The following is a 24,634-nucleotide window of genomic DNA, read 5'->3' on the forward strand; positions in this document are numbered from 1 at the left end:
AACTTATGTTTTAAATGGAAGTTACCAAACTGTCATATAAAGTGTTTCATAAATTAGAAAAATTTTTAATTCTTTACTAATCCTTTTATAATATATTAAATCATGCTGTACATCTCAAAAAAAAAAAAAAAAACAACCAACCAACAAACGAAAAAGCACTGAGGATAGAATACTATATACAGCTCTGTAAATATTACCTCAAAGGTAGTTAATTTAAAGACAGATTGAAAGCAGGGATAAATTAGGAGTTTGGGATTAACATATACACACTCCTATATATAAAACAGATAATCAATAAGGACCTACTGTATAGCACAAGGAACTCTCCTCAATAATCTGGAATAACCTATATGGAAAAAGAATCTCAAAAAGAATATATATATATATATATACACACACACACACATATAACTGAATCACTTTGCTATATATCTGAAACTAACACAACATTGTAAATCAACTATACTCCAACACAAAATAAAAATTAAATTAAGAATAAAGACTAAAGGGGAGTGCCCGTCACAGCTCAGTAGAAATGAATCTGACTAGCAGCCATGAGGACACAGGTTCAATCCCTGGCCTTGCTCAGTGGGTTAAGTGTCCTGCGCTGCCATGAACTATGGAGTAAGTCATAGGTACTGTGGCGTAGGCCGGCAGCTACAGCTCCGATTCAGCCCCTAGCCTGGGAACCTCCATATGCTGTGAGTGCGGCCCTAAAAGAGACAAAAGACAAAAAAGAAAAAAAAAAGACAAATCAAGAGAAGTTTAATCTAGTTGGATTTTTTCTTTTTTTTTTGGTCTTTTTTTGTCCTTTTTAGGGCCACACCCGCAGCATATGGAGGTTCTCAGGTTAGGGGTCCAATCAGAGCTATAGCCGTTGGCCTACGAAAGAGCCACAGCAACGCCAGATCCGAGCCGCGTCTGTGACCTACACCATAGCTCACGGCAATGCAAGATCCTTGACCTGCTGAGCAAGGGCAGGGATCGAACCCCAAACCTCATGGCTCCTAGTTGGATTCATTTCTGCTGCGCCATGATGGGAACTCCTAGCTGGATATAATGTTAACAAATATTTTCATCTTGTCTAAGCATCCTGTGTCCATCAGGGACATGTGAAAACTTACTATGCACAGCTATCTTTTAATTCCCTCAGCAGCTGATGTGATAAAAGAATACAGCAGATGGAGTTCCCCTTGTGGCGCAGCAGAAACGAATCCAAGTGGGAACCATGAGGTTGCAGGTTCAATCCCTGGCCTCGCTCAGTGGGTTAAGGATCCAGCATTGCCGTCAGCTGTGGTGTAGGTTGCAGATGCGGCTGGGATCCCTCATGGATGTGGCTGTTGGCATAGGCTGGTGGCTACAGCTCCGATTAGCCCCTTAGCCTGGGAATCTCCATATGCCGTGGGTGCAGTCCTCAAAAGACAAAAGACAAAAGACAAAAAAAAAAAAAAAAAAAAAAAAAAACAGCAGAAAGATTCACACAATATATAGCAGACTGTGCAAAATATCATTTTACCCCATTACTTGTTCTTTTTCAAATAAGAAGGCTTGAATTCTCCTAAGCTAAATGTGTACACGTATGTAACTCCGCAACAAACTCTTTGAGAGTGAGAGGGTCTTTCAAGAATGAAATGTATGTGCTTTGTGACAGATGACTACTTCCTGATTTTTTAAAAGTTTTTACCAATTTATCCTTGTTCTCAGTCATATCCTAAAGAGCTGCAGTTGCTAAACAAGTCACCTCTCAATCAACAAGTTAAAATTGTATCTTGCAGTTTATTCTTCATTGAGGCAAAGCAGTATAGCTACCATACTACAGTGGAAGGCGTCTGAATTCAAATCCTAGCTCAACCACTTGGCAGATTGGCACTGGTTAGTTTCAAACGTACCTGAGCCTTGGTTCCTTCATCTGTAAAATTGAATACAAGTAATACCTATGTCACGGGATTGTTGTGAGGATAAAAACATATGTATATAAACAACACACTATAGGGACCAATACTTAGTAGGCAATTACTAACTTCTTTTCACTCGTACCAGGTATGATATGTTTTGGGAGTTTTCGCAGGGGTGTTTTTTGGGGGGGAGGAGGCGCGTCATCTCAAAATCATGTACCTTACCCTGCTCACTCTACAAACCCCTCCTCCAAAATATGCTCTAATTATACGCAGATAACCTCAGCTCCATACTGTATTCACATTATTATTTGCCTTGGTCTTGGAAGGGGGAGGGTTCGGTAGATCTTGGTTCTGGGTTCATGTTTTGCCTCTAAATTGACCAAACGATCTTGGTCAGGTTACTTAATCTCTTCGGTGAACCGAGAGTGTCCTCAGCTGTAGAAGGGGGGCGCCAGGCTTCTCCACCCCCAAGGTCCCTTCTCATTCTAAATTGGGAAGATCTTAGCAACTCACTGGGAAAGAGGAATAGTGACTGTAAATCCCTACCACAGACCGTAAATCCTAAATCCTCTCCCTAAAACGCAGCTCAAACGTCACTGCTGCCTTTTTTTTTTGGACTCCTTGGCACTTTGTACAAATTTTCAGGGTCCACATTAGACCCTGCGCCTTCAAGAGGTTAGGACCGCTCTGAAGCCTTTAGGGCTGCGGCAAGGACGAAGAAACCACGCACCCAAGGCGCTTCACACAGTGAAGGTAAGCGCTGGTCCGTGTCAGTATTCAGCGGATCCCATCCCTCCTTGAGCCTCTGTTTTCTCAAGCGCAAAATGAGGCAGGACAGACCCTGCCCAAAGCCCCCCGGTGCGGGGTGGGACAGCCTCAGAGCCCGGCTGGGGGTCCCGGTGAGGGACGCCGCGGAAGGAAGGACAGCCCTGGAAGACCGGCGGCCCTGAGAGTCCCGGGTGCAGCCCTGCGCCGAGACCCGTCGTCTCACCTCCCGGGCTCAGCAGCAGCTTCAGCGCCTCCAAAATCCGCTCCATCCCACACGTTTCCAGAGCCCTGCCGCCTGCTACTTGTCGGGCCGCCGCCATGACTAGAGTGGGACGCGCGTCTTTCGACCTGCGCAGGCGCCTGCGCGGAGCGGCATGGTCGCCATGTTGAGTGTGGCCAAGGAGCTAGGGGCGGGGCCCGCTCTGACCCGAACGCCCGCCCGGTTTAGGAAGAAACCTTTCCTCAAGCCCCCTGTATCCTCGAAGGGGGAGAAATTAAAAAGCTAACCCAACCTGCCTACACGTACAATTTCAGAGAATATGGTTAACTTTTGTATAAAGAAGAAGAGTGACAGAAGTCGTTTATCATGAAATAATATGCATTTCATTATGAAAATATTCTACTTGGGCAGTGAAGCACTGAAAGACATAATGAGGTAAACAGATGCTGTACCTTCTTATAATGAAGTTCGGATATGCAAAACAGTATACAGCTGAGTATTGCCAAGTTTCTTTATTAGTGATTTTTTTATTTTTATTTTTTTAAGGTTTTAATTAATTCATTAATTTTGTCTTTTTAGGGCCGCAACCACCGCATATGGAGGTTCCCAGCCTAGGGGTAGAATCGGAGCTATAGCCGCTGGCCTACACCACAGCCACAGCTATGCCAGATCCGAGCTGCGTCTGTGACCTACACCACAGCTCAAGGCAACGCGGGATCCTTAACCCACTAAGCGAGGCCAGGGATCGAACCTGCATCCTCATGGATGCTAGTCAGATTCATTTCCACTTAGCCACGTGGGGAACTCCTATTAGTGATATTTTAAAACAAGTGTTAAATACCAACATCCATCTTGAATACATAGCTACAAATATTGCCATTGGTGGAGTTCCCATTGTGGCTCAGCAATAACCAATCTGACTAGTAACCATGAGGAAGCAGTTCCATCCCTGGCCTTGCTCAGTGGGTTAAAGATCCTACCTTGCGGTGAGCTGTAGGTTGCAGACACTGGCTTGGATTGGCATTGCTCTGGCTGTGTCCTAGGCCAGCTGCTGCAGCTCCAATTTGACCCTTGGCCTGGGGACTTTTATACGCCTCAGGTGTGGCCCTAAAAAAGCAAAATAAATAAATTAATTAAAAATGTTTTTGGTGATATGATTTCTTAAATGGACTAAATAAAGTTCCCAGTAAAAGTTTGATCTTTGCTCTATTTACATCCACTCCTGGAAAAATCAGTGTCTCTAAATATCCGGCCCCATCAAAATTGCATTAATTTGTAAAACAATGGGTTAGAGAGTCATATAATCAGAAACAGAGTTTCACCCACAGGAATCTTGGTTGGAACACTCAAAAGTCATGTCTGGGAGTTCCCCTTGTGGCTCAGCAGGTTACAGGCTGGACATTGTCTGTGAGGATGCAGGTTTATCCCCTGGCATCATCAGTGAGTTAAGGATCCCAAGTTGCCATAAGCTGCAACTTACCTTATTCCACTTACCATCGGCATTTCACTTAACCATCGTGTTTTCAGGGTTCATCTGTGCTGTAGCATGTGTCAGAATTTCCCTCTATTTGAAGGCTGAATCATATTCTATGATATGAATAGATCACATTTTGTTTATCTCCTCATCTATCCATGGCACTGTTATCTCCACCTGTTGGGTATTATGACTAATGCTACAATGAACATGGTTGTACAAATATGTTTGAAACCCTGCTTTCCAATTCTTCTGTATGTATCCATAAGAGGAACTGATCACATTGTTTTCCATAATCTGTACCACTTCACATCCCCACCAGCAATGCACAGGGGTTTCAGTTATTGTCACATCCTTGCCACCATGTCTCTGCTTTAAGTGGTAGCCATCCTAATAGATGTAAAGGGGTACCTCAGTTTGGTTTTGACTTGCATTTTCCCCAGTGATGTCCAGCATCTTTTCTTTTCAGTGCTTAATGGCCATTTGTATTAAAATCCTTTGCCAGGAGTTCCCGTCGTGGCGCAGTGGTTAACGAATCCGACTAGGAACCATGAGGTTGCGGGTTCGGTCCCTGCCCTTGCTCAGTAGGTTAACGATCCGGCGTTGCCGTGAGCTGTGGTGTAGGTTGCAGACGCGGCTCGGATCCCGCGTTGCTGTGGCTCTGGCATAGGCCGGTGGCTACAGCTCCGATTAGACCCCTAGCCTGGGAACCTCCATATGCCGCGGGAGCGGCCCAAGAAATAGCAACAACAACAAAAAAGACAAAAGACAAAAAAAAAAAAAAAAAAAAAAAAAAATCCTTTGCCAGTTTTTGAATTGGGTTTTTTGGGGTTTTGCTACTGAATTTTAGAAGTTTTCAAAAATATTTTCTGAGCATGTGATTTGCAAATTCTTTTCAGTGCGTAATGGCCATTTGTATTAAAATCCTTTGCCAGTTTTTGAATTGGGTTTTTGGGGGTTTTGCTACTGAATTTTAGAAGTTTTCAAAAATATATTCTGAGCATGTGATTTGCAAATATTTCCCCCATTCTGTGGGTTGCCTTTTTACTGTTGGTGTCCTTTGATACACAAAAGCTTTTATTATTATTATCATTATTTTTGCTTTTTAGGGCCACACCTGCGGCATATGGAAGTTTCCAGGCTAGGGGGTCAAATCGGAGCTGCAGTTGCCGCCAGCCTATGCTGTGGCACCAGATCTGTGACCTACACCACAGCTCATGGCAACGCCGGATCCCCGATCAACTGAGCGAGGCCAGACACTGAAACTGCATCCTCATGAACACTAGTCAGATTAATTTCTGCTGTGCCACAATGGAAATTCCCCAAAGCTTTTAATGGACTTTTGTTTGCTTGTGTTTTACTCTTTGTGTCATATCCAAGAAATCATTGCCAAATCCAACACCATGAAGGTTTCTTTCCCTGTTTTTTTCTAAATTTTTATAGTTTTAGCACTTATGTTTAAGCCATTGATCCATTTTGAGTTATTTTTTATATGTGATATGAAAGATATGAAAGAAAATTCAACTTCATTCTCTTGCTTATGAACATTCGGTCTCACCAACACCATTTGTTGGAAATACTGTCCTTTCCCCATTGAATGACCTTAGTACCTTTGTCAGATATTTGACCATATACACAAAGATTTATCTCTGACTTACTTGCTCTCAACTTATTTTGAAATATTTTAGTGTTGCAACAGAACAAAGGGTGGGGGAAAAAATGTAATTGTAATGTATACATGTAAGGATAACCTGACCCCCTTGCTGTACAGTGGGAAAATAAAAAAATTATATAAAAAAAAAAAAAAGAGAGAAGAAATATTTTAGACGCGGAGTTCCCATCGTGGCTTAGTGGTTAACCAACCTGACTAGTATCCATGAGGACATGGGTTTGATCCCTGGCCTTGATCGGTGGGTTAAGGATCTGGCATTGCTGTGAGCTGTGGTGCAGGTTGCAGAGGCAGCTCAGATCCCGCATTGCTGTGGCTGTGGTGTAGGCCAGCGGTAGCTCAGATTGCACCCGTAGCCTGGGAACCTCCATATGCCATGGGTGTGGCTGTAAAAAAACAAAAGACAAAAAAATATATATTTTTTAAACGCAAAGAAAAGTCAAACTATTACATGAACATTTATGTATGCTTCACCTAGATTCAAGCACTGTGAACTTTTTGCCACAATTACTTTGTATTTTTAATGGCTGTACCTGCAACATCTGGAAGTTCCTGAGCCAGAGACTGAATCTGAGCCACAGCTGCAACTTACACCACAGCTGCAGCAATGCCAGATCCTTTAACCCACTGCACTGTACTGGGGATGAAAACTGCACCTCTTCAGCAACCCAAGCTGCTGCAGATTTTTTTAGGGCCACACCCACGGCATGTGGAGGTTCCCAGGCTAGGGGTTAAATCAGAGCTGCAGCTGCCAGCCTGCACCACAGCCACAGCAACACAGGATCCAAGCCATGTCTTTGACCTACACCAGAGCTCACGGCAACTCCTGATCCTTAACCCACTGAGCAAGGCCAGGGATTGAACCCGCAACCTCACAGTTCTTAGTTGTGGGGGCTGTCCCATGCGTTGTAGGATGTTTAGCAGCATCCCTGACCTCGACTTGATGCCAGTAGCATGTCCCCAGTCTTGACAATCAAAAATATCCCCAGAAATTGCCAGTGTCCCCCAGAAGGTGCCCTGCCCCCCGCCACTCTCCATGGAGAACGGCTGGCTGTGCTAACTCTGCTGACTGCCAATGTCATTTAAGCCCTGCTTCCTTCTATCCCTCAGCACAATCCACAGTCGCCTGCTATTCTAAAGAGAATTTTATAGGTCTTACCACACACCACATGGATGGATATTCTTCAAATAAAGTGAGCTTATGAGTGCAGTCTCCCCCTATCTTGCCCCAACAGAATGACACAAAGTTCAAGAGAAGTCATTTTAATAGGAAACTTCTTTTCGTCTATGTTTCAACTGAACTCAATTCCCATTTGTCTGGCCTGGAATTGTGGAAGCAAATAAAGCAAGTGTGACAATGGTTTAACAAAATTCTTTAATAAAATTTATAAAAATGAATATTTAAGAATAATTTTTTCAGCTTGAATTGTTTTTCTTTTCCACTCCCAAAGAAAATACAAAATTATCAGCACCCACGCAATATACTCGCAAAACTACAGTGACATTCTCTACACAGAACTACATTAGAGTTTCAACTGCTGAAAAATCAAGACAATTCCCGTGAGGTGATTGCAGGGATGGCTTTTTCTTCTGAAAACAGTTGAGAGATAGGGAGGCAATTTAAAGTTCTTGTCTGTGGTTGTGAAAACATTCTTGAAGGTTGTATTTCAACTAAAAGAAGATCCAAATTAAGGTTCTCCCTACCTCCGCCTCCCATTGCTAACACCTTTTGGGGCGTGTTTTTCTTCCATTTCCTAGGGGGGAAATCGCATTTTTAAAATATTTTCAAGTTTTTACACACAGTGGGAATTTGAGGGCAAACGTGTCCCCACCAGCTAGCATTTTCTGCAGACATCAACAAAAGCAGGCACTTGGGGATTCTGTGCTTCGGGTACTAACCACAGGACAAGGTAGGAAACACATGTTTAGATTCCTCCCTCCTTCAGAATTTTCAGGGCTGGAGTGACCTTAACCATCCTTGGCCTCAGTCAGCTCAGTTGCCAGGCTCAGGGACAATCTTCCCCTGTCATCTCCAAGCCCCCTTTTCACCTTTCCCCTCTGCTGTGACAAGCCATCTTCTGTCTTTGGCTGCAGTACTTCAGGCACTATTGTGAGTCCCGGAATCTCTCTCTCTTCTGTTTTAGGGATACATTTCAGTGGCACCTGAAAACTCATCAACTTTTCTGGTCTCGTCTCCCTACTTAGAACCAGAGTACCCCATGAATAACAGTCACTTAACAAATACTCTTACTCAGAACAAGTAAATAGGATAGGTAACCATTTCAAGTTAAGTACTCAGGAAATGAAAAAGGCAAACTGTTAAAGAGTACACAATACCCACTCAGTGTGTGGCCAGACTAAGACATGAACCTCTTTTCCTAAAAGGGTCCGATAATTTCTGTGTCAGAGAAATGTAATAGAATTCAGGAGTAAGGGTGGATATTCGAACATGGGGCACTGCTGACATGATGGGAGGCACAAAAGCACACTCATTTCTCATATATACAACAGGGAAATGGACCCCTTCCTTTTAAAAATGAGCCAAGGCCTTTTAAGGAAATCTGCAAGTTACCAGCAGAACCTTCGGAGGCTGAAGCTATCCTTTGGAAATACTAAAATTTGGGGGGCTTTTGGACATCATCACCATGTAAAGAGTGATGAAAGGAAAAAAAAGATTGAAGGAACAAGTCAAAATCGTTCTAACACACAGAGATTCGATCTAGAAAGTGGAAATGACAACTATCCTAACTGCATCACAGATCACGGCATCTCTTCTCCAGAAAGGGAGGGGAGCTGGAAAACCGCCAGGAACATTGTCCCTGCATTTCCCATCACATGAGCGTAGGGACCCATCTCTGCCATCGGTCTGGAGTCCCCTAGTCGTCCTCACCGCCTCCGTACATGTCCGCCAGCTTCTTGAAGCGATTGCCCCACTCGTTCAGGTAGTCATAGTCCTGGTCTTGGTCCGACTCCGAGGAGTTCAGGGAGCTCAGACTAGCAGCTTCGGAACCACTGCCTTCGTAATCAAACACCAGCAGAGAGTCATAAGGTGGGGCAGTGGGGTCACTATCAGCTGCCTTCAGGTTCTAAAGAAGGAAGAGGAGAGGACCTTTCAGTGAGAGGAATCAGACACCTGTCCTCCAGGGCAAGACGCCTTCTCTCGGTGCATAAAGCAAAGCGTTACTGGGTAACAAGGCAACCATCCTGCAGAGCGCCCGGAGCAGTTAACACCCACAAGGTCAATTATACAAACTGGAATGGACAAGGACATTGTCAAGGAAGAGACAAAGTAGCTAGAATGTTTTCCTCCTAAAGAATGGTAAATTAGGGAGTTCCCATCGTGGTGCAGTGGTTAAGGAATCCAACTAGGAACCATGAGGTTGTGGGTTTGATCCCTGGCCTTGCTCAGTGGGTTAAGGATCCAGCATTGCCGTGAGCTGTGGTGTAGTTTGCAGGCACGGCTCAGATTCCACATTGCTGTGGCTCTGGCGTAGGCCAGTGGCTACAGCTCTGATTAGACCCCTATTCTAGGAACCTCCACATGCCCTGGGTATGGCCCTAGAAAAGGCAAAAAGACAAAAAAACAAAAAAACAAACAAAAAAAAAGAGAATGGTAAATTATGCGTGGGCAGGGGAGATCAGCACCAACCAATTAGGATGGACAGAGGCTAAAAACAATGAGGACAGTCACGCCAGGCCACCCAGGCTGCATTTCAGCCTGGAAAGGTCTAAAAGGAAGAATGCAAACTGCTAAGTTACCTTTGGTGAGCAGGGCTGGGGGAACCAATGAAGGACTTGTGTATTTTTTTTCTTTATATACATTTTGTAATTTATATCTTTAAAATAGCAAACACTTTGTTTTTATAATTAAGAAACAGCTACAGGAGTTCCTTGGTGGCCTACCAGTTAAGGATCTGGCACTGGCACTGCTATGGCTCGGGTTGCTGCTGTGGCGCAGGTTGGATCCCTGGTAACTTCCACGTGCTGCACACACAGCCAAAAAAAGGAAGCAGCTACAATCAGATGTGATGATACATAAGTGTGAACAGAAGAGAATACCTCAATGCGATGCATCTGGAAGGGATGGTTTAAATGCCCTTTCTGTCCTCTAAGATCCAGTGCCTAGAATGGATATGGCTTGGCCGCTTCCTTGACTGCTGGGCTTTGTACAGTCCTTGGTGACAACAACTCCCCTGAGAAACTAAAGCAAAACCAGGCCCCACCATGAAGACTCACTGAGGCTCCCTGGACCAGATAAGTCCTGAAAATCATTCCAGCCACTGAGAAAGTCATCAAGAAACACAGTTTAAGGAAATAAATCCCATGAACTATTATCTTACTTGGTTTTTTGCTTAACCCCACCAGTTCTTCCTCATCTTACCCTAAGCTACTTGACTGAATGCCTATTTGCCATCCTCCCTTTCAGTTCTAGGGACAAGACTGGAACAGTCCTGGCTAATCACATGTAGCAACAGCTTCCTTCTTGCCTAATAGTTTGCTAGAAGAAAAATTTTTGCCCTCTGCCCTTCCTGATATAGTTTTTGTTTTGTTTTGTTTCGCCCATGGCATGCAGAAGTTCCTGGACCAGCAACTGAACCTGTGCTACAGCAGTGATCCAAGCCACAGGAGCAACAGTGCCAGAACCTTAACCCACTGAACCACCAGGGAACTCCATGCCTTTGCTACTTCTTGACCGGAAAATAGACCCAAGGTCTGGAAGTGTAGCAGCCATCTTGTCATCATGAGGCAACAAGTGTGGGAACAAGGATCTACATGCTTGGATCATGTCGCGGAAAGGTAGAAAAAGGCTGATGCACCAGCCTAGACTGTCTACCCCAGTCTTCTATTCACATGAGGTAAATCCATTCATATCTGTTTAAGCTTCTGGTGATTATAGTTGAATGCATCCCTGACATATACAATATGGAAGCTATTTTTCTGGCCTTTATGTAGCCTTGTGATACATATTTACTATTACATCCCAAATAGCAGTGGAATGCAGGGAGAGAGAGACCCATTAGTGAAACAAAACCGAATCTACTATTTCATTTTGTTAGGGCCACACCTGTGGCCCAGGCGAGGGGGTCAAATCAGAGCCACAACTGCCAGCTGAGGCCACAGCCACAACAACGCCAGATCTGAGCTACGTCTGTGACCTACACCACAGCTCATAGCAACGCTGGATTCTTAATCCACTGAGACCAGGGATCTGGGATACTGGCTGGGTTCTTAACCCGGTGAGCCACAACAGGAACTCCTGTCTACTTCAAATCTCTTTAGTTTGATTTCTAGTTCTACTAAACCCTTTCAAGCAATTCTCAGGTTCTCTGTATGGACTTTGCAAATTCCCTAAGACAAAGTACTCTTAATTCTGAAATTCATGTGAAGCACAATTTTTAAAAACAGGACTCAGAGATCATACAACATTAAAACATGGTAAAAGGAAGAATTTAAAGACTTTTTCCTCACTTGACACAATGGCTACTTTCTAAGTTGGCAATGAGTTGGTCGTGCCTTGGCTTTTGACTTTGTTTACTTACTTCATCAATGAAGTTTCCAATTTCATCAGGATTGGCAGGGCGGGGCCGATACTGGGGCATACTCAGGAGGGTTGGTGCCACATCATTACGAGTCACTTCAGGCCGAGCATCCAGGCCCCTGTGTAACTGGCTCAAGTCAAAGTCCTTTAGAGAAAAAGGAAAAAGTATAGCAAAGAATAGAAGAGAAAGTCATAAACATAGGATCATATCTGGTTTATAGATTATGGTGGTGGGTAAGGCTGTAACTGTCAGCTGCATGATAGCTACACACTGAAATGCTGTTGAAATGGCAGTTTTCAACCTAAGACTCTCCAAAATAGCACTGGAAGGAAACGTAGCATAAAACGCTTCTGAGCAACACTTGTGGCACAGATGTAGACTGTTTTGCCTAATTAACATCCCGTAGTGTATGACAATTAGGTTTTTATTCAGCAAATATTTTATTTTTTATTTTTATCTACTATTTTTCTTTTTTTTCTTTTTAGTGCCGCACCAGCAGCATAAGGGGTTGAATCAGAGCCTGTATCACAGCCAAACAATGAAGGATCTGAACCAAGTCTGCACCTACACCACAGCTCACGGCAATGCCGGATCCTTAATCCACTGAGCAAGGCCAGGGATTGAACCCACAACCTCATGGTTCCTAGTCAGATTCATTTCTGCTGTGCCTTAACAGGAACTCCCAGCAAATATTCACCCCCTTCCCACCCTCTGTGAAAACAGAAACCCATTAATGCAGGGCTTTGTCATGTGGCTTGCTTTGACCAATGGGACATTAACACATTTGACACAGGCAAAGACTTTAAGTGTGCTTTGGACTAGCCTGCTGGGAAAAAGACAGAAAGAATTGCATGGAACAGTCCTGGACACAACTCCCAGCACTGAGCCATCAAGCCAAACCCAGCCTATATCAGCCTAGCCCCAGCCAAACCATAGATTCTTGTGAGCCTAGAGGCTGTATACTGAATATCTTGTCCCCCCTAATTCATAGGTTGAATCTTAACCCCCAATGTGATGGTATTTGGAGGTGGGGCTGCTTGCAGGTGATTAGGTCATGATGATTTATGGAGGCCTCAGGAATGGTTCCTGTGCCCCTCCCACTGTGTGGGGACATGGTGAGACAATAGAACAAGGAGGAGGCCCTCAGCAGACACCAGATCTGCCAGTGCCTTGCCCTTGGACTTCCCAGCCTCCAGAACAGTTAGAAGATATCAATTTCTACAATGAAAAAATAAAAGTCTTTTAAAAAATGCACTGAAGAAATCCAATAATAATAATAATAATAAGTACCCAGTCTATGGTATTTTGTTACAGTTGCCAGAATAGAGTAAGACACAAGCTGAGACCAGCTGCTGTACCAGCTCACCCACAATACACAAGAAAACCATGCTTATTGATTTTCTGGAATTGCTTGTTACACAGCATTATTGTGGTAATAGCTCACTGATACAGGGTTAGTCAAGTTAAGACCATCTCCAAAACCAAGGGAAATGAAGAAGGCCTGAAGAATTAACATCTACAAAAAGCAAAAAACTGTTTGGCACAGCTAAAAACTCAAAGGGAACAAAATACTAAAAGACATCTGTCACTCTATGTCAAAGATTAATCACGTCCTGGGAGTAACAGCGAGGAGAGTAGGCTCTGGAGTCAGACCATGTAGTTCTACTGCTTCCTGAGCTGTGTGACTTCAGGCAAATTGCTTAACTGCTCTCTGCTGCTCAATCATCTGAGTGCAGAACAATAAGAAATCAATAAATGGTAGCAGTACTGTATTGATGATGATGGTGACTGACAACAGCTATTTTTTTGGGTAATCCTTAAAAATTACACTGAGTGATACGGAGCTATTTCAAAGTCTGCTTCTAATCATTGCTCCCTCTGAATAAAGAGTCTGCCATTAAGCCCACAATTTTACACACCCACCTGGTCCTCTTCTCCACCTCCTTCTTCATCATAGTAATAAACGTTGTCCCGGGTGTCATCTTCTGGGGGCAGCAAGGGCTCTTTGACCACCCTTCTCCTCCGAATAAGGAGCAGGAGCAGCAGAATCAGGACTGGAGTGGGGAAGAGAGAAGAGGGCCACAGTCAAGAAGGCCATAAGCAGCAGTGGGCACAGAACACCACTGCCTTGCAGACCAGACTGATGGCTGTTAGACGACCCACAGGTTAATATCCCCGAGGTTAATATGGGCAAGTACAACACAGAGGACAATTATATGTGAATTCAAGTGTGCTCTTTAACTGGACCTTAAACCAACCAATCATTTCCCAAAACCTGGGCCAACGTGTTCCAAGCAGCAGAAATGGTCCAGGCAAAGGCCCTGAGGCAGAAGCAAATCTGTGTGACTGAGCAAAGGCCGGGTCAGCATGACTGTAGCAGAGTAAGTGAGGGGGAAAGAAGGGCAGGGGAGGCCAGAGGGGCAGCAGGGATGTGTCGGCCTCTGGAGCGACCTTGGCTTTGCTTAGTGAGTTGGAGCCATTGAAGGTTGGGGGTAGGGCTGGCTCAACCTAAATGTCACTGATCTATCCATACTACTGTTTTTGTTTGTTTGTTTGGTCTTTTTGCCTTTTCTAGGGCCGCTTCTGCAGCATATGAAGGTTCCCAGGATAGGGGTCTAATCGGAGCTATAGCCGCCGGCCTACGCCAGAGCCACAGCAACATCAGATCCAAGCCACGTCTGCATCCTACACCATAGCTCACGGCAACGCCGGATCCTTAACCCAAGAGCAAGGCCAGGGATCGAACCTGCAACCCTCATGGTTCCTAGTCAGATTCGTTAACCACTGAGCAACGACGGGAACTCCCTATCCATACTACTGTTATGCAGTTATGGGGGTTGGGGCAAAGCCTATGAAATCATCTAGTATACAATTTTAAAACACACGAAAAAATTTAAAAATAGACAACAGGGAATTCCCTTGCAGCACAGTGGGTTAGGGATCAGCATTGTCACTGCAGTGGCTTGGGATGCTACTGTGGTTTGGGTTTGAACCCTGGCCCCGTGAACCTCCACATGCCATGGGCACAGCCAAAAATAAAAACAACAACAACAACAAAATCACTTGGTGTATCTCCTGTCTTCTCTTAAGATAAAATCATATGACGCATCAATGCACCGAAATGAGGTGGAATAAGCTTAGACATACCCAATCTACCTTTTCTGAAATCAGAAAGACTCCAGAATCTTATCCAGAGCAGCACCACCACTCTCTTGACCATGAGTGGTGAAGAGGGACACTGACTGAGCCCTTGCTAGGTGAGCCAGGCCTGTCTCAGCTCTGAGGACACAGCACTGAACACTAAACACTGAACACAATGCAATTCTCAAATCTGCTGAAGCAGCAGCAGTGGAGTCAGTCAGCCGAGTCTCAACTGAAAGACCGCAAGTTGGTCCCATTACTCCCCTCTAAGACCTTTCTTCTACTCCAGCAAGGTTGGGCTCTCTGCCCCCACTGTCCACCCAAGACTTCCTCTCTCTAGAGTAGGAACCACCATCAACACCCCTCTGCCCGTGTGGATTCCCCCAGCCCCTGCGGACGCACGACCTTTCATCTTCCACCAAACCTTCCCTGAGACTCCATTAACAGCAGCTTGCCTTTTTTTTTCTTTTTGCCAAGCCTGTGGCATGTACAAGTTCCTGGACCAGGGATGGAACCTGAGCCACAGCAGTGACAATGCCAAGTCCTTAAGCACTAGGCCACCAGGGAACTCCAAGAGTCTCCTCTTCTGACTGCAAGCACCTTAATGATCTGAACTGTGAGCTACAGCTCCTCATGATAAACAACACTGACTCTGAGGTTTTCTAACTGACTTGCTATCCTTAGCTTAGAAACCATGAGCCTTTGTCAACACGGGGGACCCGTCTACATGTAGGCTCAGGGGATATCAGCTCTAAGGGCTGTGGCAGAAACTGCCACATTTTCCCCAGTAACCTTTTCCCCCTTCAGCCTTTGAGTCACTGACACTCACTGTTCACCGCACATTCTACCCCCAGCCTCCACATCAAGTTTTAATTGGACACATGGTCACGCAGTTAAGAGTGGGAGCCTAAGTGTGGCTGGGTTTGGGCCAGTGGGCTGTGAGTGAAGGCGATGCATTCACTTTCCAGATATGAGCCCCTCCAAGTCCTCCAGCAGCCCCCCTTCAGGGTAGAATGTGGAGGGGGTGGGCATCAGCTGGCTCTGACCAAGGCCATGCTGCTCTGAGTGCCGTCCAAAGACCTACAACATCGGCATTGCCCGGGAGCTGGTTAGAAAGGCAGAGTCTGGAGCTCCCATCATGGCTCAGCAGTAATGAACCTGATTAGTATCTATGAGGACACGGGTTCCATCCTTGGCCTCAGCTCAGTGGGTTAACGATCTGGTGTTGCTGGCTTGGATCCAGTGTTGCTGTGGCTCTGGCATAGGCCAGCAACTGCAGCTCCAATTCAACCCCTCACCCAGGAACTTCCATATGCCAAGAGTACGGACGGCCCTAAAAAGACAAAGAAATAAAAAATAGAAATGCAGCGTGTGAGGCTCCACCCCCGACCTACTGGTTCAGATCTGTCATATTCGTAGACCTGAGGCCCAACTGATTCACGTGCACCTCAAGCCCAAGAAGCACTGCCCTGAGGGGCTGAAAGAACAAAATAGAAGGTCTGGAGCCCCTGTGGACTTGATGGAAGCAGTCAGCCTTCCAGACTTGGACGGCTTACCCCTGAAACGTTCAGGAGAGATACAGCTCCCCCATTTTAGACGTTCAAGGCTGAAGTGCTCACCAGCTGTACTTACTCAGAAAAGCAAGGATGCCTCCCAGAATCCCCAGGATGGCAGGAACTTGCAATCCTGCTTCGGCCAGAGGCCCGGCCTTCCGGCAGCTGTTGGCCACCCCCTCACAGTCGCATACGTGCACATCTAAGGTGGTCACCTGGTCTTTGTTCTGGTTGTCTGTGAGCTTGAGATTGATCTTGTAGTCGCCAAACTCGAGGGTTTTCTTTGGCTTCAAAATGAGAGATTCATGTTCTGGAGGAGGGACCAAAAATGAGGGGAATCAGGAGAGAGGAAAAGTTCACTGTAGACTAAAATTATCAGGGAACTAAAGACACTGCAAAGTGGAGGGAAGAAAACAGCTGCTTGGGTTGTAGACTGCTGGGCAGTGTGTCAAGACTCAGATACCAGGAACAGGAAGAAACCTTTGGTTCCATGCCACGAATGTCGACAAGGAGATATTGAGAAGGGAAATTTGGGGTGGGGGCGTGGGGAGGGGGGAGAGAAGCCCAGGAGTCAGAGCAGAGTCTCCAGGTAAGACTCAAGTGCCCACCTCGGTCGTTGAACTCGATGGTCCAGTTGGCACTGGCCCCATGTGTTAGTTCTGCAGTGAAGGGAGAAGTGTTGGGGGGAAGATCTGGATCATTGATGTTGATGACATGAGGCTGTGGGTTCCTCTGGCAGAAGTCCATATTTCGGGGTTCAGGTATGGGGCCATTGTCATTCACATCGTCGAGGAACAGGAGAAGGGTGCCTGTGCCCGTAGCGGGTGGAGAACCTAAGAGAAGATACATGGGAAAAAAATGCTCAGAGGAATGTACTTCGAACCCTTCAATCTTTATACCTGGATGGCAAGACCGTACGGATTTTTCTTCTTTTGACCATTAAAAAAAAAAATGTGATTGAGGGAGTTCCCGTTGTAGCTCAGTGGTTAATGAATCCGACTAGGACCCAGGAGGTTGCAGGTTCGATCCCTGGCCTTGCTCAGTGGGTTAAGGATCTGGCGTTGCCGTGAGCTGTGGTGTAGGTCGCAGACGAGGCTTGGATCTGGTGTAGCTGTGGCTCTGGTGAAGGCCAACAGCTGTGGCTCCGATTAGACCCCTAACCTGGGAATCGCCATATGTCCAAGGTGCAGCCCTAAAAAGACTAAAGACCTCCAAAAAAAAGAAAAAGAAAAAAAAGCGTAACATTTACCACTTTAACCATTTTTTAAGTGTACAGTTCAACAGTGTTAGTAGATTCACGTTGGTGTGAAACAGCTCTCTGTAATTTTCTATCTTGCAAAACTGAAACTCTGAATCCATTAAACAATCTCCCACTTCCCCCTCCGATTCCTAGTAACCACTGGTCTACTCTGTTTCTATGTCATTTGACCTCATCTAAGTGGAATCCCACAGTGTTCATCATTTTGGTTTGTTTCACTAAGCACAGGGTCCTCAAGGTTTATCCATGCCTTAAAATGTGACCTGACAGGTTTTCCTTCCTAAGGCTGAGTAATATTCCATATGCCACATTTTGTTTATCCATTCGCCCATGGATGAATCATTTTACCTTATCATTTGAATTTTCTTTCTCTTCTTTTTCTAACAATGAGCAGATAGCATTTAAAATTTTCTTGGAGTTCTGGCCATGGCACAATGTGACTGATGGCATCTCTGCAGCACCAGGACATGGGTTCGGATCCCCGATGCAGCACTGTGGGTCAAAAGATCTGGCATGGCCGCAGGTGCAGCATAGGTGCAGCTGTGGCTCGGATCTGATCCCTGGCCTGCGACTCCATATGCCACAGGGAGGCCAAAAAAATAAACAAAGTTCTTGTCTCCAAAGAGACTACACTCTGAGGTCTTGAGGGTGATGACTTCCAAATATAAAAACAAAAACCCTTTGAAATTCCCCCTTTTTTTTTTTTTTTTTTTTTTTTCTTTTCATGACCATAACTGCAGCATATGGAAGCTAGGGGTCGAATCAGAGCTGCAGCTGCTGGCCTACACCACAGCTCACGGCAATGCCAGATCCTTAACCCACTGAGCGAGGCCAAGGATCGAACCCACAACCTCATGGTTCCTAGTAGGATTGTTTTCACTGCGCCATGACAGGAACTCCAGATTTTCTGAATAAACATCATTCTCTTCTTAGGCTTATCTCACAAAGTATCAAGTCATGCACAAGTAACACTTGAAGGAACATACTCCAAAGTGCCTTAATTTAGCCATTATTATTACACCAGGGGTCAGCAAACCAAGGTCTTCTGCCCAAATTAGGAACACAGTTGTGCTCATTCCTTTTTCGGACTGTCTACGGCCGCTTCCAGGGACAACGGCAACAGAGACTGAAGAGTCTACAGAGGCTACAATATTCAGTCCCTGGCCTCTTACAGTGCACTTGCCAACACTCTGTTTAGGTTTCCTCAGCGCACCTCTAGGTCAGCCTAGGGAGCTCCCACGCAGCCAGAGGGAGCTGGCTAGGGTGGTACTGCAGCTGAAGCAATGGGTCAGCTTCCCCTTTACACGAAAGCATTTCTGTGAATGGAGCCCACCATGGCCTTATTTGCTCTGCCCTCTGCTTTCACCTTCTGACTCCCAAATTACAGCTCCAGGAGCAGGTTTTTGATTCTCAATGACCAAGGCCAGGATCAGGAGGAAGCTTCCTTCCACAGCACGCTCACTCAACCACCCGCCCAGCCCCATCAGACCTCCCTTGCCTTGCCCTCTGCTCTCCGGACTCCCCAGTCTGGAATCACTCCCTCCGGAGGTTGGCGGGGTCGGGGGAAGACATAGGAAGATAGCAGATCTCTTTAAAAATAATTCTGCAGAGTTCCCGTTGTGGCTCAGCAGTTAATGAATCTGACTAGCATGGATGAGGACACAGGTTCAATCCCTGGCCTCACTCAGTGGGTTAAGGATCCGGCATTGCTGTGGCTGTGGTGTAGGCCGGCAGCTACAGCTCTGATTCAACTCTTAGCCTGGGAATCTCCATATGCCGTGGGTACAGCCCTAAAAAAGCAAAAAAATAAAAATAAATAAAAATAAAAAATAAATTAAAAAGTAAAACTAATTCTGCTTCTGCATACCCCTCCAAGGGAAACATCTGCCCACGGAGACATGTACAAGGATGTTTATTTATCTCTCACAGAAATAATGGTGACCTGGAAACAAAGCTGGTGTCCTTTAACGGGTGAATGGTTAAACTATGCTGCATCCAGTTAATATCACTTTATGTTAATGATGTTAAGAGGTAGATCTATAATGTGCCAAGCTAGAGCTCTGTGTTTTCAAGGCATATTGCCAAGAAAGTAAAAGTAAACATGAATAAGATAATGGTTTTTAGAATAATAAAAAAAGGCTATAAACCAAATACGGATTTTTATAACCAACCACATTTGTTTGTTTTTGGCTGTGCCCTCAACACAAGGAGGTTCAAACCTGCACCACAGCAGTGACAATACCATATCCTTAACCCCGAGGCCGCCAGGGAACTCCTAAACCACATTTCTCTATGTATATAAACATAAACAGTCTAGAAGGAGCCATATTTCACTAATAATGATGATGAAAATAAAAATAATGACACTCCTTATAGAGCATGTATGATGAAGCAGGCACTTTTTCAAACCCTTCTACATAAGTTAACTCATTTAACAAAGATGGGGTATTATCATTTTGTCAGATAAAGGAATGGAGGGACATAAAAATTAGGTAATAAGTCCATGGACTCACTGGTATTAAGCTTTGGTCCTAGAATCTAAACCCAGGTGCCAGTGGGGTTCAGGTACAGAAGAAGTGAGAAAAAGGAACTCTTTTTTTTGCTTTTTTGGGCCACACTCATGGCATATGGAGCTTCCCAGGCTAGGGGTCCAAATGGAGCTACAGCTGCCCACCTACACCACAGACACAGCAATGCAGGATTCAAGCCGCATCTGTGACCTACACCACAGCTCACGGCAATGCTGGATCCTTAACCCACTGAGCGAGGACAGGGACTGAACCCGCAACCTCATGGTTCCTAGTTGGATTTGATTCTGCAGCACCACAACAGGAACTCCTCCAAAAAAAAAAGGAACTGCTGCTTGACCTAAATTCTGTGCATTTTTGACAATGTTTTGAGAATGTTTTGTTGAAGGATGAAAGAAAAGGAAAGAACTCATGTCTCCAAAAGGTTCGAAGAGGGTAGTGGCTGGTCCAGGAGGGTGAGGCAAAAAGACCACACGGTCCCACGGGGGCATCCTCACCATTGTCAGTGGCTATAATGAGGGCCGTGTATGTGCTGTTCTTCACGTGCTCAAAGTTCTCTCTGTCCAGCTCGGCCCGAGTGGTAATGGCACCGGTGTCCGGATTAATCTCCAGCCAGTTGGCAGCATCCCTCCAAATCCGATACCTGGAAAGGCACATGCTCGAGTTTAGAGCAGGAAGAGCAAACAGCAGGCAGCTGACCAAGGTTAAGGTTCCCCTTTGTCGAAAGGCACTTCTGTCTTGTTTCACAAAATAAGTGCACCTACAGAAATTTTGCCAGAAATGTTTGATGACCATCCGTGTACCCTTCACCTATTTTGCCATAGACATGAGGGGATGCATGATTTCTTGTTTGGCTGGACCATTTGAGAGTAAGTTGCAGGCATCAGGTCCCTTTACTTATAAATACTTCGGTGTGTTTTCTCCAAAGAACAAAGGCATTCTCTTATATAACCACAGTTTAATTGTCATGGTCAGGAAATAGAACATTGATAGGATACTATCAATTAATAAATGGTACATATTCCAAACGCCAATTTCCCTCCAATTGTCCTTCATAGCATCCCCACCAGACCCCCGCCCCAATTCAGAATCAGGCATGGCATTTAGACGTCAGATTTCTTTAGTTTCTCTCAAACCAGCTCCCCAAAGGGGACCACAGTTCTCAAATGGTTGCAGTATGGCACTCAACACCCCCACTCTGAGCATTTGGAAATTTGGGTTGATACAGTGACTATGGGTACACGGCACCACTGGCATTTAATGGAAGGTGCCAGGGAGGGTAAAACTCCTTCTGGTTTTTCACAGCCAAAAAAAAAATTTTTTTTTTTTTAATTTTTAAAAAGGTTTCCTCACAGATGCCAACATTTTGCCAATAATCCTGTTATGCAACATCATATTAGGCATGCCAGACCAAAGGAAACAAAAGCACGAAAAACAAGATATACTGCCCAGTTATCTACTAGGGTCATGGAAAGGCTCAGAAACGGAAGTAAACAAACCTAAGGAGCAAAGGGCCCTGGAAACCTGTGGGCTTATCCTCACATCCTTGGAAGTGCAAAGCAATAAAGCACACACATAGAGTGGTCTTTATTCTGGGGCTAAGGGCCCCTACAAACACTATTAAGACTTGGTCCTCTGGGAGTTCCCACCATGGCTCAATGGTTAACGAATCTGACTAGGAACCATGGGGTTGCGGGTTCGATCCCTGGCCTCCCTCAGTGGGTTAGGGATCTGGCGTTGCCGTGAGCTATGGTGTAGGTTGCAGACGTGGCTCGGATCCAGCGTTGCTGTGGCTCTGGTGTAGGCCGGCGGCTACAGCTCCGATTAGACCCCTAGCCTGGGAACCTCCACATGCTGTGGGTACAGCCCTAGAAAAGGCAAAAAGACCAAAATAAATAAATAAATAAAATAAAATATCTCAGAAGCTTTGGATGGTAATGGCCTGGTTCTTCCATTTAAAAATCCCTCCTCAGAGTTCCAGTTGTGCGTCAGCAATAACAAACCCGACTAGTATCCATAAGATTCCTGGTCTCGCTCGGGGGTTTAGGGAGCCAGCATTGCCAAAAGCTGCAGCATAGGCTCAGATCCCACATTGCTGTGACTGTGGTGTAGGCTGGCAGCTACAGCTCCGATTTGACTCCTAGCCTGGGAACTTCCATATGTGTGGCCCTAAAAAGAAAAAAGAAAAACAAAAAACAAAAAACAAAAACAAAAACCCTCATCCTTGACCTAACGATTCTAGCAGCCATTAAGATCACTACTAGAGCCTTTATATAGTCCATAGTACACAGGCTCAGTTTAGTTTGTTTTTTTGTTTTTTTGTTTTTGTTTTTTTGGTTTCTTTCTAGGGCCGCACCTACAGCATATGGAGGTTCCCAGGCCAGGAGTCTAATCGGAGCTGTAGTCACCAGCCCATGCCAAAGCCACAGCAACATGGGATCTGAGCCGCATCTGTGACCTACAACACACCTCAGGGCAGTGCCAGATCCTTAACCCACTGAGCAAGGCCAGGGATTGAACCTGCAGTCTCATGGTTCCTAGTTGGATTCGTTAACCACTGAGCCACGACGGGAACTCCGTCACAGTTTAGTTTTATGGGCCCTTCTAATCAGGACAGAATAGCACTTCCCAGAATAATTCAGAAGCTGAAGCTGCACTTAAATTCTTCTTGTTTGTTTTATGTTTAATAAGTCACAGGGATATGGAGTTTCTGCTGTGGCGCAGCAGAATCAAATCCGACTAGGAACCATGAGGTTGCAGGTTTGATCCCTGGCCTCGCTAAGTGGGTTAGGGATATGGCATTGCTGTGGCTCTGGCATAGGTCGGCAGCTACAGCTCTGATTAGACCCCTCGCCTGGGAACCTCCACATGCCTCGGGTACAGCCCTAAAAGGACCCCCCCCCCAAAAAAAAAGCCACAGGGATGGATACTAAAACACACACACACACACACACACACACACACACACACACACACACCGCCTCAACATGAACACACTCAATTAATTCCTAGGGACCACTCTATTGTGAATTTGCATAGCACTTTTTCTCAACAGTTCAGAGCACACTAACAGCTTCCTCTAAAGTAGGTATTAACAGGTACAAATCTCTCTAAGAAGTGAGCCTATTGACCAAGTCCTTTGTTATCCCTGGAAATCAAGCTATGACCAACAAGGCACAGATGTGCCATGTTTGGATTTGGGCTAACTATCTTCCTTTAGAGTTCATGTCATTGTCACACTAGAGGAACAAGTATATAATCAGACCCACCTCTCAAGAGAATAAGAACATTCTTTATCCTACACGGCCACAGGGGTGTTTTTCTGTGGTTGCTTGGTATGTGTGTTTTCACCATTTGTGGCTGTGATTTACATTACAGAGATGCAAGGAGTAAGCTGCTTATAACATAATACCATGAATACAAATTAAAACCACATTCCTACTACAGTGCAAACTCAAAGAGAGGAAACACAGCAAGCCTACAATGGCTGAGCAGGGAGGGAATGGAATAAAAGGGGATTAAAAAAATAAGCCAAAAGGAGAAGGGTCTTGCATAGACCAATGATGATAAAATGCTGTGAACGGAAGTATTTTATACACACACACCCGCAGCCGCTGCAAGGCAGCTGCGAAACCGCCGCACTTACGTGATCTTCTGTTCCATAAACGTGTCTGGCTCCCGGGCAGTGTAGGATGTGATCTCCAGGCCCACGCCGAAATCCTCAGGCACTTCCACCCTCTTCTGAGCAGGGATGAAGATGGGGGCCTCATTCACATCTATCACGTCCACGGTGACAGTGGCCGTGGAAGTAGAGAGGGTGACCTCAAAGGGGGCCACGTTAGTCACTGCCACATACAGGATGTACTGCTGCTTGGCTTCAAAATCCAAGCCCTAAAGAGCAGGAAAAAAAATGCAGTTATAAAACACATTTTGTGCTAGCAAGAATTTTTTTAATCCTTAACTATTACTTTTTGGGTGGAATATACAAGTGATTCTCAAATTCTGCTGCTTAAGAAGAATTAACTTGAGAGCTTTTAAAGAAAACATATGCTTAGGTCCTACCCCCAGACCCTAATAACATTCTCAGAGGTTGGGGCCTGGATGTCGATATTTTTAAAAAGATTAAAGGACTGGAGTTCCCGTTGTGGCGCAGCGGAAACAAATCCGACTGGAAACCATGGGGTTGAGGGTTCGATCCCTAGCCTCGCTCTGTGAGTTAAGGATCTGGTGTTGCCATGAGCTGCAGTGTAGGTCGCAGATGTGGCTTGGATCTGGTGTTGCTATGGCTCTGGCATAGGCTGGCAGCAACAGCTCCAATTCGACCCCTAGCCTGGGAACCTCCATATGCCGTGGGTGCGGCCCTAAAAAGACAAAAGACAAAAAAAAAAAAAAAAAAAAAAAAAAAGATTTAATGACTAACATGCAACCAGATGAAAGTTGAGGACCACCCCCTCACCAGGAAAAGAGTAAAAATGAACTAATGAATTACATGAAATCTCAAATGGCAAGCCTCTGGTAACCATTGTCGGCACACTGAATCATTTATTTTCCCAAGACCAGGAAGAACGTCTGTATCCTATGCTGA

At 45.3% G+C, this 24,634-nt stretch overlaps 2 protein-coding genes across 2 annotated transcripts in view; both read right to left on the minus strand.

The window, feature by feature from the left end:
* TANGO6 (transport and golgi organization 6 homolog) overlaps positions 1-2,995 on the minus strand; it is a 198,299-nt gene extending 195,304 nt beyond the window's left edge. The window contains exon 1 of the mRNA XM_021093875.2: positions 2,890-2,995. Coding sequence (XP_020949534.2) covers positions 2,890-2,986 — 97 coding nt within the window. The 5' untranslated portion in view covers positions 2,987-2,995. The remainder of the gene's footprint in view (positions 1-2,889) is intronic.
* Positions 2,996-7,395: 4,400 nt separating this feature from the next.
* CDH1 (cadherin 1) overlaps positions 7,396-24,634 on the minus strand; it is an 81,098-nt gene continuing 63,859 nt past the window's right edge. Inside the window, 7 exon segments of the mRNA NM_001163060.1 lie at positions 7,396-9,115; positions 11,570-11,713; positions 13,493-13,623; positions 16,343-16,573; positions 16,872-17,096; positions 20,547-20,692; positions 23,696-23,940. Coding sequence (NP_001156532.1) covers positions 8,906-9,115; positions 11,570-11,713; positions 13,493-13,623; positions 16,343-16,573; positions 16,872-17,096; positions 20,547-20,692; positions 23,696-23,940 — 1,332 coding nt within the window. The 3' untranslated portion in view covers positions 7,396-8,905.

Source organism: Sus scrofa, chromosome 6, assembly GCF_054392235.1.
Source record: "Sus scrofa isolate SSC_HxYL_T2T_F1_AM1 chromosome 6, Sscrofa_HxYL_maternal_Yorkshire_Landrace_v2.0, whole genome shotgun sequence".
Classification (NCBI taxonomy): domain Eukaryota; kingdom Metazoa; phylum Chordata; class Mammalia; order Artiodactyla; family Suidae; genus Sus; species Sus scrofa.